This window comes from Lacerta agilis, chromosome 5 (assembly GCF_009819535.1).
Source record: "Lacerta agilis isolate rLacAgi1 chromosome 5, rLacAgi1.pri, whole genome shotgun sequence".
Classification (NCBI taxonomy): Eukaryota; Metazoa; Chordata; class Lepidosauria; order Squamata; family Lacertidae; genus Lacerta; species Lacerta agilis.
Window position 1 is genome coordinate 92,126,377 of NC_046316.1, and position 15,586 is coordinate 92,141,962.

The 15,586-nt window shown below is 46.0% G+C and overlaps 1 protein-coding gene across 1 annotated transcript; it reads right to left on the bottom strand.

The window, feature by feature from the left end:
* Positions 1–11,095: 11,095 nt before the first annotated feature.
* On the bottom strand, positions 11,096–15,562 carry RPL35A (ribosomal protein L35a). Its single transcript, XM_033150885.1, has 5 exons — positions 15,460–15,562; positions 13,768–13,810; positions 13,313–13,465; positions 12,166–12,310; positions 11,096–11,162 (listed from the first exon to the last, which is right to left on the bottom strand). Exons 2-5 carry the CDS (start codon positions 13,776–13,778, stop codon positions 11,139–11,141), a joined length of 333 nt encoding a protein of 110 aa, XP_033006776.1. The 5' UTR covers positions 13,779–13,810; positions 15,460–15,562; the 3' UTR covers positions 11,096–11,138.
* Between the last annotated feature and the right edge of the window lie 24 nt (positions 15,563–15,586).

The window sequence follows — 15,586 nt, forward strand, 5'->3', positions numbered from 1 at the left end:
TTCACCTTTCTCCCCCAACTTAAAAAACTCTAGCTCTTCTTCCCCCTCTTTTTCATTTAGCAACACCCTTTGGGGGCTCCAGAATCTTCATCGGAAAATAAAATAAAATAATAATAATAATAATAGTTTATTATTTATACCCCACCCATCTGGCTGGGTCTCCCCGGCCACTCTGGGCTGCTTCCAACAAATATTAAAATACAATACAAAGTCACAGATTAAAAACTTCCCTAAACAGGGCTGCCTTCAGGTATTTTCTGAATGACAGGTAGTTGTTTTTCTCTTTGACATCTGGTGGGAGGGTGTTCCACAGGGCGGGCGCCACTACCAAGAAGGCCCTCTGCCTGGTTCCCTGTAGTTTTGCTTCTCGCAGTGAGGGAACCGCCAGAAGGCCCTCGCTGTTGGATCTCAGTGTCCGGGCTGAATGATGAGGGTGGAGACGCTCCTTCAGGTATACAGGACCGAGGCCGTTTAGGGCTTTAAAGGTCAGCAGCAACACTTTGAATTGTGCTCGGAAATGTACTGGGAGCCAATGTAGATCTCTCAGGACTGGTGTTATGTGGTCCCGGCAGCCGCTCCCAGTCACCAGTCTAGCTGCCGCATTCTGGATTAATTGCAGTTCCCGGGTCATCTTCAAGGGTAGCCCCACATAGAGCGCATTGCAGTAGTCCAAGTGGGTGATAACTAGAGCATGCACCACTCTGGCGAGACAGTTCGTGGGCAGGTAGGGTCTCAGCCTGCGTACCAGGTGGAGTGTACCAGATAAAAAATGTAGCATCTCCCTCTCGCCACCATCCTATCTGGGTCACAGGAGTATTTTTGCTCAGAGCTCTTCTCTGCAGGGGAAACATGGCTAAGAGATTAAGGTTCTGCAATCCAATCCACAATTACTTCAGAGTAAATCCCATTGAATTTGTAAACTCACCCGGGGACAAAAGTGGCCACTCCTTTTACTCTTTGCCTTCTCTTTCATATCCTCAAATTCTGAACCAGGAACATGGGCGTAGCCAGGATTTTTTTTGGGGGGGGGGCAGGACTTCATTGGGAGCAGAACCAATGTGATTGTTCAGTTACCGGTAGTTAGGTATTTCTATTGTTTTAGTTGATGGGGGGCAGCTGCCCCATGCCCCCCCCGCTACGCCCATGGCCAGGAACATGTTTGGTTGGTTAAGTGTGGTTTGTCTGCTAGGAATGAGCTGAGCTGCGGAGGTTATGGAGTCAGATTGTGTAACCTGCTCTGAGGGGAACCTGGGACCCGGATCTTCTGAAAACAAAACAGGGAGTCACTGAGTGGCAGAGCATATGCATAAGCCGGGAACACATGTTCATGCCAGCTGAGTTGCAGCACCTCCTGATCAATTCATTCCATGTCTCCTTTGTTGTAAATCTCTGCCGCTCCTTTAGTTTCCAAAGGCCTGAGGCACAAAAGAGCACAAAAGATATTGTATAGATCTATGGTGCTAAACGTGGGACACGGGCGGCGCTGTGGGTTAAACCACAGAGCCTAGGGCTTGCTGATCAGAAGGTCGGCGGTTCGAATCCCTGCGAGGGGTTGAGCTCCCGTTGCTCTGTCCCAGCTCCTGCCCACCTAGCAGTTCAAAAGCACGTCAAAGTACAAGTAGATAAATAGGTACCACTCCGGCGGGAAGGTAAACGGCGTTTCCGTGCGCTGCTCTGGTTCACCGGAAGCGGCTTAGTCATGCTGGCCACATGACCCGGAAGCTGTACACCAGCTCCCTCGGCCAGTACAGCGAGATGAGCGCCGCAACCCCAGAGTCGGACACGACTGGACCTAACGGTCAGGGGTCCCTTTACCTTTATGGTGCTAAACGTTTTAAAGGTAAAGGTAAAGGGACCTCTGTCGGTTGGGTCCAGTCGCAGACGACTCTGGGGTTGCGGCGCTCATCTTGCTTTATTGGCTGAGGGAGCTGGTGTACAGCTTCCGGGTCATGACTAAGCCGCTTCTGGTGAACCTTCCCGCCGGAGCAGTACCTATTTATCTACTTGCACTTTGACATGCTTTCGAACTGCTAGGTTGGCAGGAGCAGGGTTCGGCAAGCCCTAGGCTCAGTGGTTTAGACCACAGTGCCACCTGCGTCCCTGCCAAATGTTTAGGCTTAGTAAATCATAGGATTGGGTGGGTTCCAACCACCAGCCTATTAGGATTTAATTAGAACTTGTATGTTATAACTGAAGACAGGAGTGCCTGGCATGCTTTGGTCCATGGGGTCACGAAGAGTCAGACACGACTTCACGACTAAACAACAACCTTATAACTGGCATATAAAACAGTCTCAATGTTTATGCAACAGGTTTGAGGTGTTTCATTTGTGTGTAAAGAATGTGTATTGGACCTTGAGAATGTAATCAAGATCCATGTGGATTGAGAGACATGTGTGTGTGTGTGTGTGTGTGAACCTATTTCTGAGCACCAGCAATTAGCATATGAAGAGTTAATTAACATCCTAAGTGTGTACCAGCCTTTAATCCTAGTCAATCAACAAATAAAAAAATAAAATAAAAAATTCCTTCCAGCATCACCTTAGAGACCAACTAAGTTTGTTCTTGGTATGAGCTTTCGTGTGCATGCACACTTCTTCAGATACACTGAAACAGAAGTCACCAGACCCTTATATATAGTGAGAGAGTGAGGAGGGGTATTACTCAGAAGGGTGGTGGGAATGGGGGATTGGCTGCTGGGTGTGGTAAACCTGTTGACGGCTGTTAACGACTGCAATTGGTCTTACAGGAAAAAGCAAGGGGTGAGAAGGTTAAAAATAGCTTTGTCATGTATAATGAGATAAGAATCCAGTGTCTTTGTTCAGACCAGGTCTCCATGGTTTTAAGTTTGGTAATTAGTTGTAATTCAGCAACTTCTCTTTCCAGTCTATTTCTGAAATTCCTTTGTAGTAAGACAACTACTTTGAGATCTTGTACAGAATGTCCTGGGAGACTGAAGTGTTCTCCTACTGGTTTCTCTGTCTTGTGATTCCTGATGTCAGATTTATGTCTATTTATCCTTTGGCATAGGGTTTGGCCTGTTTGTCCAATATAGAGAGCTGAAGGGCACTGTTGGCATACACAATGTTGGAAGATGAGCAATTAAATAGTCCTGAGATGGTATGTTTGATGTTGCTGGGGCCAGTAATTTTGTTGTCTGGGTGTTGTTGTTGTTGTTGTTCAGTCGTGTCCGACTCTTCGTGACCCCATGGACCAGAGCACGCCAGGCACCCCTATCCTTCACGGCCTCTCGCAGTTTGGCCAAACTCATGTTAGTAGCTTCGAGAACACTGTGTGGCCGCAAAGTTGGCATCTGGGTTTATTGCAGGCTCTGGTACCAGTGTCCATGTTGAGTCCTGTTGTTGTATTATTGTGGGTGAGGAGCTGTTTGAGATCGGGTGGCTGTCTGTAGGCGATGAAGGGTCTTCCTCCCAGAGCTTGAGAAAGAGAACTGTCATTGTCTAGGAGAGGTTGTAGATCTCTGATCTACAATGTTGATGATGCCTGGAGGGATTAAACATTGGTACTTCAAAGCATCAGAATAACAAGGTATTTACATTCAAATAAATAAAGTGGGCTTAGTTTTTAGGAAGAACAGAATTAGGAGAGATGAGACCAGGACATGGAGAAGGAATCATGCTTGTATGTGCATTGGAGAGCAAGATAGGCTAATATACCGGTATTTTCCCCTTTCTACCTGGACAGTAGAATAAGATGCATTTATAGAAGCCATTTATGCTGTTATGCCGGCATACATTTCATTTTCCCCCAATTTTTTTTATTAATTTTATCATAACACCAACAAAACACAAACAAAATACAAACACAGAAACTACAAACAATAAAAAAATCATACCCCGCTACCCCACCAAAATACTTATCTAAACCTAACTATTCTTCTATATATCATTATAAGTTGACTTCCTCACGTCCTCTCCGACTGCTTTCTTTGTAATTCCTTTTTAGTAATTTCCTTACCATTTTCTAATCTTATATTAAAATACTATTCAACTTATCTTAATTTTAATAACCTTACACATTACTTCCTATATTACTAATCCTTATCTATCTTCTACCTCTGTTCCTAACTATTTCCACCTGTCTGCTTTAAATAATAATTTTAGCATATTTCTTCAAATAAGCTTTAAATTTAGTCCAATCTTTCTCCACCGCGTCGTCCCTCTGGTCTCAGAGTTTCCGCTTCAGTTCAGTGAGTTCCATATAGTCGATCATTTTCATCTGCCATTCTTCAATCGTTGGTATTTCTTCTGTCTTCCAGTTCTTTGCGAGTAGTATTCTACCTGCTGTTGTTGTGGCGTACATAAAGACTGTTCTATCTTCTCTAGGAATCTCATGGTTTACAATACCCAATAAAAAGGCTTCTGGTTTTTTACTAAATGTGTTTTTCAACACTTTTTTCAATTCATTATAAATCTTCTCCCAGAAGTCTTTTACTTTCGGGTACGTCCACCACATATGAAAAAATGTCCCTTCTGTTTGTTTACATTTCCCGCATTTGTTACACTGTCCATGATACATTTTTGCCAACTTAACTGGAGTTTAATACCATCTATACATCATTTTCATAACATTTTCTCTCAGGCTATTACATGCTGAAAATTTAATACCAGTCTTCCACAATCTTTCCCAATCTTCCAACATAATATTGTGCCCTATATCCTTTCCCCAATCTATCACCACCCATTTAACCATCTCATCTTTCGTATTCCACTCCAGAAGCAAATTATACATTGTAGACAAATTTTTAATCTTTGGTTCTATCGATTCCGTTTCCAACTTGGATTTCTCTAATTGAAAAAATGCCGGCATTCCTTTCAATGCTGCCTTGCCGAAGTGGTGTGCTGCACCATGGGTTTTGGACTACAGTCACCATCAACACGGATCACTGGGTAGCTGTGCCTGATGGGAGTTGTAGTCCAAAACATCTGGAACGGCATCATCTCGGTAGCCAGCGTGGAGGACCCATTTGCTGGCGAGGAACATTTCCGTGGTGTTTATTCTCAGCTTGGCTTCCTGCCACTGACAACCTATGACCCTAACCTTCAAATTTCAAAGTTTGAAATGTGAGCATAACACGACAGAGCGCACATCAAACATGTTTACCTTTTCTTCATTGATTAACAGGAGGTCTCGATGGGTTCCAAGGTTTCCTTTTCCGGTTTGCTGATGAGAGGAGGATTGTGCCTGCAGCCCTAATGGGTGGATTCTTAAAAAGAGTGGTGGGCTAAGACTTACTGGTTAGCATTAGCATTGCACAGAGGGGGTCAGAATGGCTTCTCCAAAACTGCCTCTCTGTTAAAGCTGCCTGTGTGCTGTGTGCCAGTTATGACTTGGGGCCAAGCTACACAGGGCAGAGAGCTCTTTGGATTACAAACCTTTTGTTTGTTTCGCTTTCTGTGGGACTTTGCCCCTCGAGCCAAGACTAACTTAACCCAAGACTAACCTGGACCCAGGCCTGCCAGTTCTAACTTCTTCAAAACAGAGCCGAGCATCCTCTCATTGAAACGACAACTTAAAAATTAGAAGGCTGTGTGTGGAAGGGCCCAAGTCACACATATATTTGGTAAGATGGGGCCGGGACCACCCCCTCCATTTGAAGACAGTGCATTACATGTGGATGGAGTGTTCCTCATAACTGGCCGTTTGTTGGGCAGGAAAATTAACAAGCAGAGAATACTCACATACTACTATTATCCAGTTAAATGTTTTTCCAGCCGGCCATTTTGCCTCCAGTCTCTTTCCTTTCTCCCTCTTCCTTGAGCAACTAAGATCCCACATTTTGCCAGGAGATGAAATAGGGGGTAAAAGGTAAAGGGACCCCTGACCGTAAGGTCCAGTCGCGGACGGCTCTGGGGTTGCGGCGCTCATCTTGCGTTACTGGCCGAGGGAGCCGGCGTACAGCTTCTGGGTCATGTGGTCAGCATGACTAAGCCGCTTCTGGCGAACCAGAGAAGCGCATGGAAACGCCATTTACCTTCCCGCCGGAGCGGTAGCTATTTATCTACTTGCACTTTGACGTGCTTTCGAACTGCTAGGTGGGCAGGAGCAGGGACCGAACAACAGGAGCTCACCCCGTCACGGGGATTCAAACTGCCGACCTTCTGATCAGCAAGCCCTAGGCTCTGTGGTTTAACCCACAGAATTCAAGTCTTCCAAGTCCCAAGAATGCTGAGCAGGTGGAAGCCGGCCACAGATCAAGCAAAGCAGCTCAGCTACATGCTGCAGGCAACTCCCCTCCGCTAACCCACAGTCCTCCTGTCATCTCCAACTAGCAGAAGGACCTGCAAGAGCAGGGTTTGAATCCCCACTCAGCCATGAAGCTCACCGTCTCTCAGCCTAACCTACCTTGCAGGGTTGTTGTGAGGATGAAATGGGGAGAACCATGTACCCCACCTTGAGATACTTGGGAGTTAAAGGTGGCATGTAGCTGTAATAAAATAAATTGCAGGACGATTTGTTTTTTCTTCCCAAAGTCATGCATAGAGATTAGCTGGCTGCCAAACAAAGGAAATTGATGTATGTGTGTGCGTGCTCAATTTGTGTGAATAAGGGTGAATCATGCTTTAAAATAGGCCGTTACTGGAGTGCTGCTTCAGCTGCTTGTGCAGAATCACAGGCCACACAGTAACCAGCTCAGGACTTGCAGCTGATAACAATATTGTGCCAATCTGTGTGTGTGTGTGTGTGGTTTATTGATTTAGCTGATGTTTGCTGGGGCAACAGGGCAAGGTCTGCCTTCCCCTCACTTGGAGCCTGGAGCTGCTGCACATCCCAAGAGTAGCAGCTCCGCACATCAAGTAAAAGGCCCCAGAGGCTCAGCACCCTCCCTGCACACACACACCCCGGCAGCGGAAATGTAGCTGGGCAGATAAAAGTATAGGATTAAGTTTCCTGATCAGTGAAGAAAGGAAATTGCCCAAGGAAGAAAGTGACCTTAGCTGTGTTTGCTGCCGGGAAGCCACACTGTACACACCGGTTTCTAGGATTGAGTAAATGTAAAGTTATCCAAGCCTTGGTAATGCTCCAAGTTAGATTAATGCCAATGAGCTGCATGTGGAGCTGGCTTTGGAAAGTGGTCAGAAATTGCCATTGCCTGAAATCCTAAGTGCCGCTGCCATTCAATGAGGAAATACTGAGCTAGGTGAACAAATGGCCTGAGTCAGTTTATGGAAGCAGCTTTTAATCCCCAGGGTCGAAATAATATCTATATATATATATATAAATGTTCAAGCTGGGTGTTTGTTGGCGAAAGCCTTGCTCCGTAACCGCTTGACCGATTGCCTTCAAATTTGGACACAACGTTCCATGGCAATATGGGAGTGATCTGATGTACTTACATTGAAGAAAAACCACACCTATCAAACCTATGCGATTTTGTACAAAAAACATAGCGCCCTCCAGTGGATGTAAAACACAGCACACTATAGAACGACAGACAGGGAGGGGGGCGGAACTTGAGGTCAGCTCAGCCAATAGGCTGCTGGCGGGGGCGTGGCCGGAACACCCTTCAACTGCCGCCACAAACTCATTGCCTCAGGCTGCGCCATTTGCAATTATGCAACAGTAAGCAACAGTTTTGGGGTGACCAGGGAGAGTGCGGGGGTGGCGAACAAATCACACCACAGGAGTTCAACAGGAGAAGCTGTGGGGAGGAAGGCGAAAACGGGGGGGAAAGATGAACAGGAGACAAGTGGAAGTTCAACAGGAGAAGCCGCAGGAAGGCGAAAATGGGAAAGATGAACAGGAGGCAGGCAGGAGTTCAACGAGAGAAGCTGTGGGGAGGCACGCAAAAATGAGGGAAATATGGAGAGAAGGCAGGTGGAAGTTCAACAGGAGCTGGGGGAGGCAGGCAAAAACGGCAAAGAGGCAGGCAGAAGTTCATCAGGATAAGCTGTGGAAAACCAGGCGAAAAGGGGGGGAAGACTGAAATGGGTCACACGGAAGCTAGTTTGAAATAAAAATATGAAAATGGGCTGTGAGGTGCAGGCTAATGTTAAGTCAATGGTTGGTGCGGAGATCTGAGTGGTGTAACGGACGTAGCCAAGAAAAGGCAGGAAGCTTAAGCAGCGCCCTCTGCTGGTGACATAGCCAGATGAAGAGTGCACTCTCTTATTCCAAAAATGTGCGGCAAGCTTTGGTAGATTTGTTGCACCTGCAGTCAAACCTGTTTTGGCTCACGGTGAAGATGGACTGTGCACTGTACCTGAGCCGAACACACTGCAACCATTTTCTCTGCTGCAGCTGCAGTCCCCACTGCGAGGCCCTTACTGACTGAGCTTTGAAATACAGGCAGCTGTGCTTGGTTCCCAAATGCGTTGCAAAATTTGGGCTACTATGATGAGGTTCACATTTCTTTAGCTCCGATATTACTCTCTCCTAGCAAGATTATTTCATTGGAAGGGTTAACTGAACACTACCCTGAAATTCAGTACACACAAAAGAGGACACAACCAAGTTGAACTTCACATTATTAGAATCATAGAATTGCAGAGTTGGAAGGGACCCCTGAGGGCCATCTAGTCCAACCCCCTGCAATGCAGCAAAAACTTTATGCAGACTAGAGTGGGCCATTCTGCCTGCCACATTCAGTGGAATACGACACGTGAAACTCGAAAAATTAGAATATCGTGGAAAAGTTCATTTATTTCAGTAATTTAACTTAAAAGGTGAAACAAATATATGAGATAGAATAATGACATGCAAAGCGAGATATGACAAGCCTTTGTTAAAATTGTGATGATTATGACATGCAGCTGATGAAAACCCCAAATTCACAATCTCAGAAAATTGGAATATTGTGAAAAGGTGCAGTAGCTACTCAATCCATAAACCTGCAAAGGGTTCCTGAGCGTTTAAATGGTCTCAGTCTGGTTCAGTAGGAATCACAATCATGGGAAAGGCTGCTGACCTGACAGTTGTGCAGAAAACCATCGAGACCCTCTCTAAGGAGGGAAAGCCTCAAAAGGTAATTGCAGAAGAAGTTGGATATTCCGAAGTGCTGTATCAAAGCACATTAATGGAGTTATGCAGAAGGGAAGAAAAAGGTGCACAAGCAGCAGGGATGACCGCAGCCTGGAGAGGATTGTCAGGAAAATACCATTCAAACATGTTTGGAACTTTCACAAGGAGTGGACTGAGGCTGAAGTTAGTGCATCAAGAGCCACCACAAACAGATGGATCCTGGAGAAGGGCTTCAAATGTCGTATTCCTCGTCAAGCCGCTCCCGAACAAGAAACATCAGAAGCGTCTTACCTGGGCTAAAGAAAAAAAGAACTGGTCTGTTGCTCAGTGGTCCCAAGTCCTCTTTTCTGATGAGAGCAACTTTTGCATCTCATTTGGAAACCAAGGACCCAGAGTCTAGAGGAAGAATGGGGAGGCACAAAATGCCAGATACTTGAAGTCCAGTGTGAAGTTTCCAGTCTGTGTTGATTTGGGGAGCCATGTCATCTGCTGGTGTTGGTCCACTGTGCTTTATCAAGTCTAGGGTCAACACAGCCATCTACCAGGAGATTTTGGAGCATTTCATGCTTCCTTCCGTAGATGAGCTTTATGGGGATGCTGGCTGCATTTTCCAGCAGGACTTGGCACCTGCCCACACTGCCAAAAGTACCAAAAACCTGGTTCAATGCCCATGGGATGACTTTGCTTGATTGGCCAGCAAACTCGCCTGACCTGAACCCCATAGAGAATCTATGGGGCATTGCCAAGATGAGACATGAGACCGAGCAATGCAGAATAGCTGAAGGCTGCTATTGAAGCATCCTGGTCTTCCATAACACCTCAGCAGTGCCACAGGCTGATAGCATCCATGCCATGCTGCATTGAGGCAGTAATTGATGCAAAAGGGGCCCAAACCAAGTACTGAGTACATATGCATACTTCTACTTTTCAGAGGTCCAATATTGTTCTATTTTCAATCCTTGTTTTGTGGATTTCATTTAATATTCTAATTTTCTGAGATTGTGAATAATCATCACAATTATAACAAATAAAGGCTTGACATATCTCGCTTTGCATGTCACGAGTGTATCTCATATATTGGTTTCACCTTTTTTATTAAGTTGAATTAGTGAAATAAATGAACTTTTCCATGATATTCTAATTTTTCGAGTTTCATCTGTAGGTACACCCAGAACAGTCAACAGTCATTAAAAACCCTATTCCAACTGCTCCTTCACTTCCTTTCTGGGCACATAGTTAAGCAATCAAGCCTGCAACAAGGAGATGGAGAGCCTAAGGGCAGCCCTGCTGGGTTAGGCAAAGAGCCCATCTTGTCCAGCTTCCTATTCTCAGTTGCCAACCAAATGCCTGTGGGAAACCCAAAGCAGGACCCAAGCCCAAGAGCCCCCCCCCTCTGCTTTTCAGAAACATTATTGCCTTCAGCCTATGGAGACAGAGCATAGCCCTAATCACAAGAAGCCAATGATTTCATTACATTTCACCATCACCTGTGATTCCTGACTAGGGTTTACCAGGTTGCAACTTAAGAGATCATGCCTGCTTAACTTTGCAAAAAGCTTGAGCCACATACTTGCCCAATATGCCCCACCCCTCCCATATGCAGTTAAAGCATCATAACCAGAGTCCCACTTGCTTCAGTAGGTTCAGAGGGTACGTGATGAGACTAGAAGCTGAGGCAGGTGGGATAAGCAGCAGCTACAGAGAGAATCTTCCCAGCTGGGACCCAGCAATTCTGTTCTTGGCACAGTGCAAGGCTAAGGAGATTTGGGTGGCCAGGGACCCAATCAGATTAAGAGAGATGGACTACTAAGGGGAAAATATCATGAGGACATGGAAATGCATTTATGACTTCCATGTTTCAGTTTCCACTTGAGCTAAACAACTGAACGGTAAGGTCACAGCATTTTAGAAAACCTAAGATCACTACTATAAAAGAGGAGCAGGGATGTTGGGAATGAGTTGCTGCCAGGAACAGGGACCACAGCTTTATTTTTAAAATAATCTGTTGCTTCAATGCCTTAAAAACAACAAATAATCTTCTGATTGTAGAAGAGTGTTTTCCTGCAACTGAGCCTCAAGGACAGGAAACAAAAAGGCAAGGCAAGACCAAATATACAAAAGTGGAATACAGTCTTAATTTTATTTTCACTCTAAATTTAGACTCTAGATGGATACAGCATCTGTAAAAAAAGAAAAAAGAAAAAAGAGTTACACAGTTGGAAGGGAAAAGAACAGAAATCATGCCCTATAAAGACCTCGCTAGGGAACAAAACCCACATCCAAAAATATTTTCTGTATATTATTTAAATCACACAAGAAAGATACTCAAGAAGTGCAAAAAATGCACTGGGGATATCAAAGTTAAGTCATACTCAGAGCAGACTCACTGAAATAATTGAACTTATACTCAAATCCACTGATTTCAAGGAGTCCACTGAAAGCATGGCCAACAATTGATTTCACTCAATGTTCCCAGTAATTTTGACAGACATTTACAAGCTCTACATTTATGTGGACACACGGGAAAGTTTCACTGATTTGCAATTTTTTCAAGCCCTAGGTGATAACCCCATTTGCCCAAGAACACAATAGTGTTGGCTCAAACACACCTGCTTACATTCCTAAGAGGCAACAAAACTTTGTCATACAAGAGAGCCTCATAGCACAGGGTCTACAAGCACAGATGGGAATCTACCAACAGGCAATAAGTTCTGTTAACAACCGTCTATGTTGCTAGATATGCAGTTCACAGGTATTTCTGAGAACCTGCCCTGAGTTCAAGCTTCAGTGTTTCCCCTTCCTATCTGGATCCTTGCATCCACCACTGGAGGCAGGTCAGACCGACACACAGGCTTGTTAAGAGGTCAACAGGGTTACTCAGCTACACATTGTACTACACCAGTGTGCCGTGTTTAAATGAGTGTGAATGAGATTCCTCAAGTGGAATGGCAGAATGCAGCCAGACAGCCAATAGCTCTCCACAAGACAACTCAACTGCACCACCCACTGCAACCAAGAGGAAACAGCAAGACAATATATGTGTCTGCCAGGCTACTGACACACATTTGCACACGTTTAATTTTAGTTCAGATTTTTTCTTTTTTTAAAATCCTCAAGGTAGCTTATAGAAAACAATTTCTCTGCCTCAGGCCTGTCAAGGGCACTCGCAATGCTCATCCTCACCACTCGGATCCTGTGTCCAATGGCTTTGGCAGGTAGGTTGGAGCGGAACTTTGCCCGCACCATGCCGCTGCTTCCATGGGCACGGGTCACCTTCCCCCAGATCACTCTGGTCCTGTTGGGTTTGCCGCCAGGAGTCACGGTGTTGCTGACAAAGGGAAACAGATTAAACATTAAGTCCCACTACTGACCAAATGCAGGAGTGCTCTCCAAAATGTTACTATGTAGATGTAGATACACACACACACGGCTTGGAACATCTGAACAGTCCCCACTGAAAATCAAGACAATATTAAAGTTTTCAGTTCTTTCAGTGATTACTAATTCACACATGAAGTCATCCCCTGATGCTATGGCCAATAAAGCGATGAACGTATGAGTGAACAGGAGAATCTCCTGAAATTATGAACTGTTCCATTAAGTTTCTCTTATCGTGGGTGATGCTGTGGTCTAAACCACTGAGCCTCCTGGGCTTGCCAACTAGAAGGTCGGCAGTTTGAATCCGCACGACCGAGTGAGCGACCATTGTTGTCCCAGCTTCTGCCAACCAAGCACCTTGCTGGATCATTCTGTTTCCTCCAATGACCAGTAAGCAGGACATGAGGGAAATGGCCCTCTCCTGCTATTGTTCCCCAGTGAGGGATAGTCGGAAGCATGATAGCCTTATACTCTTCTATTAAAGTGCCTAATCCCCTTTTAGAGCCATCCAATATGGTGGCCACCACTACATCCTGAGGTAGTGAATGCCATAATTGAGCTCTATAACGTGTGTGAGGAAGTTACTTTCTTTTGCCTCTCAATTCTGATCAGTTTCAATGGATGTCACTGGGTTCTAGTTCCAAGTCCGCGATGCTGCTCATTCCTGTTTGTTCATGTCATGGTTTTAGTACTGCTGCATGAGTACAGTCAGTTATTTGCCTATGGCTGAGCCAGAATCTGAGCAGGTCCAAGTCTTGCATTACACCCTGTCTTGGCTCTCCTGGCTCAATTATTCACACAGCAGTATCTAAGGCCACATTGCCCCAAATTTGTGTAGTATGGCATAAAATGAAAACAATTTCAAAATGGTTTCAGTTCTTCAACATGCTCATGAGAATATACCAAAGACCCAAGTGTGAAGCACTAGTCCCCATTATCAGTGACCACTCACTTTTTTGCTTTGTACACATAGGCGCATTTCTTGCCCAAATAGAATTCTGTCTCATTACGGGAATAAACTCCCTCAATTTTCAGAAGAGCTGTGTGCTCTCTCTGGTTTCGAAGACCTCGCTTGTAGCCAGCAAAAGTGGCCTTGGACCACAACCTAGGGAAGAAAGTGCACACAAAGTTAAATCTTATGCATTTCCAGCGTACTGCATCACAAAACAAGACTGCATAGCAGATCTGCTTCAGTATTACAGAAAGTCTGCTACAGACACCAAATATGCGAGAAAACTATAGTTGCTTCTATGGGACCAGAATATTTAAGGCAATCCTCTTGATATTTTTAAGTAGAAGCAATAATCTGTGTGACACAGTGAAAACTAGCATAATAAAGATAACACACACGAAAAGTTGTAAAGGCAGCAGAGGAACTGCAAGAATTGCCAAAGAACAGTTTCCTACCTGCCAGTCATGGTGTTCTCTTGAAGTCCTGTTCCCAGCAGGCCTAAGAAAGGAAAAGAACAGAAGGAGCTGTCAGCTGGGATATGCTAAACACCAGCCCAATTACAAGCAGGTGTGGGGTGTGCAATTCTAGACTTCCTGAAGAAAGAACAGAGAAGAAAGAACATCCAAGATAACCCAGATCTTCAACCATCAAGGTGAACGTTGCAGACGATTTCACCCCATCCAGCAAATGTCTGTGTTCTGAGGTCTAAATGCTTTGAATTCATTGTTCCCTCCCTACTAAACACCACCATAAAAGATCTGTAAGTCACCTTGCACACATGTTCTAAGAATAATTAAGGCCATTAAAAACCTATCGGGAAACAAGCATTACAATTTCCACTACACCAAACCCTGAGAGATCAGTCCAATGTGCACTTGGTCCAGCATCTTGTTTCCAAAAAGTGGCTAGCCAGATGCCGCCATGAAAAAGCATTAGCTCCCTAACACAGTACACACAGCTTCTTAAGGCAAAGTTATTTAGTGATCATCACTGCTAAAAGCTCACTAACTGCATTTTCAATATGCTAGATGGCTCTCCCTTCCTACTCTACAATTTAAAGACACCTAAACTTAACAGCCACTGTGACCATGTGGCTGAGAATTCCACAACTTAACACCAAACTGTGGCAAATCAGCAGAGGAGAGGTCTCTGCCAGACATGTGAAATGGGTGTGAAAGCTGGCAGGAATACACTGTGTGAACTGGCAATTCCAGTGTGTTCTGAAAAGCTACAGCATTGTCTATTCTTGATCCGGCAGCAGCAGTAGTTCTCTAAGGTCCCAGGCAGGGCTCCTTCCTAGTCCTCCCAGTCAATATCCTTTTCGCTGGCGATGCTGTGGATCAAATCCAAAGGGCCTCCTTCCTACCTCCAAAGCATGTGCTCCATCACTGGGCTACGGCTGCTTGGCCTGCAAAACCCCTTTTCAGCTTCCAATACCATACTCGCCCTGAACAAAGCTTAAAAGAGCTGGAGGATCTAGGCACCCGCAAGCTTTAAGCTTAACCCACCTCGATGAGGCCAAAACAAAAGGAAGTCTTTTCTTAAAAGACACACAAACGGACAACTCAACTCAACGGAATTGCAAAAAAGCAAAGAGGATAGTGACTGATGAACCTGTCAGGCAGGGCAGCGAAATGGAGCCTCCACGATCAGGGACAGTGTACCCCCTGAACAAGCTGCTTAGGAGAATCTGCCCTGTGCCCCCCCCCCAAAGGGGGTACGTGGCAGGGCACCAAGCCCACTGCACCAGCTGGGCACGAAGCCCGCTGCTTGGTCCTCCACTGCAGGGCTCTTTTTAATTAAAGGCACTTCACCTCAAGCCCACCATTCCCCTCCGGAGACGCGCACTCGAGGCGCCTGGGGCTGCCAGGGGCTCCCTTGCCTCCGACTAAAAAGCTCCCCCAGAAGCAATTAAAGGGGCAGAGCTGGGGCCTTCCAAGAGTCCCTGTGGCGGCATCAGCCAAGGCCCGAACTCAGGGCCCCGGCACCATCCATCCCGTATCCGAGCCATCCCGCCGCCGTACCCCGCTACGCCCACCCAGGCCGGCCCGCCGGCCCTCGCGGCGCCTGCCCGCCCGCCTCTGGAGCCGCTTCTTCGCCGCCCTTCGCCGCCTCGCCCGCCCACAGAGACCCTTCCCCGCACTCACCTCAGCAGCACCGAGCCAAGATGGCGGCGAGAAAGAGCGAGCGCAGCCGCGGGGCGAGCTGGGATAGGGGACCGCGAGGACCCCTTTGCCGGCGTCTGTTGAGGCGTCTACGCCGCTCGCCTGTCTG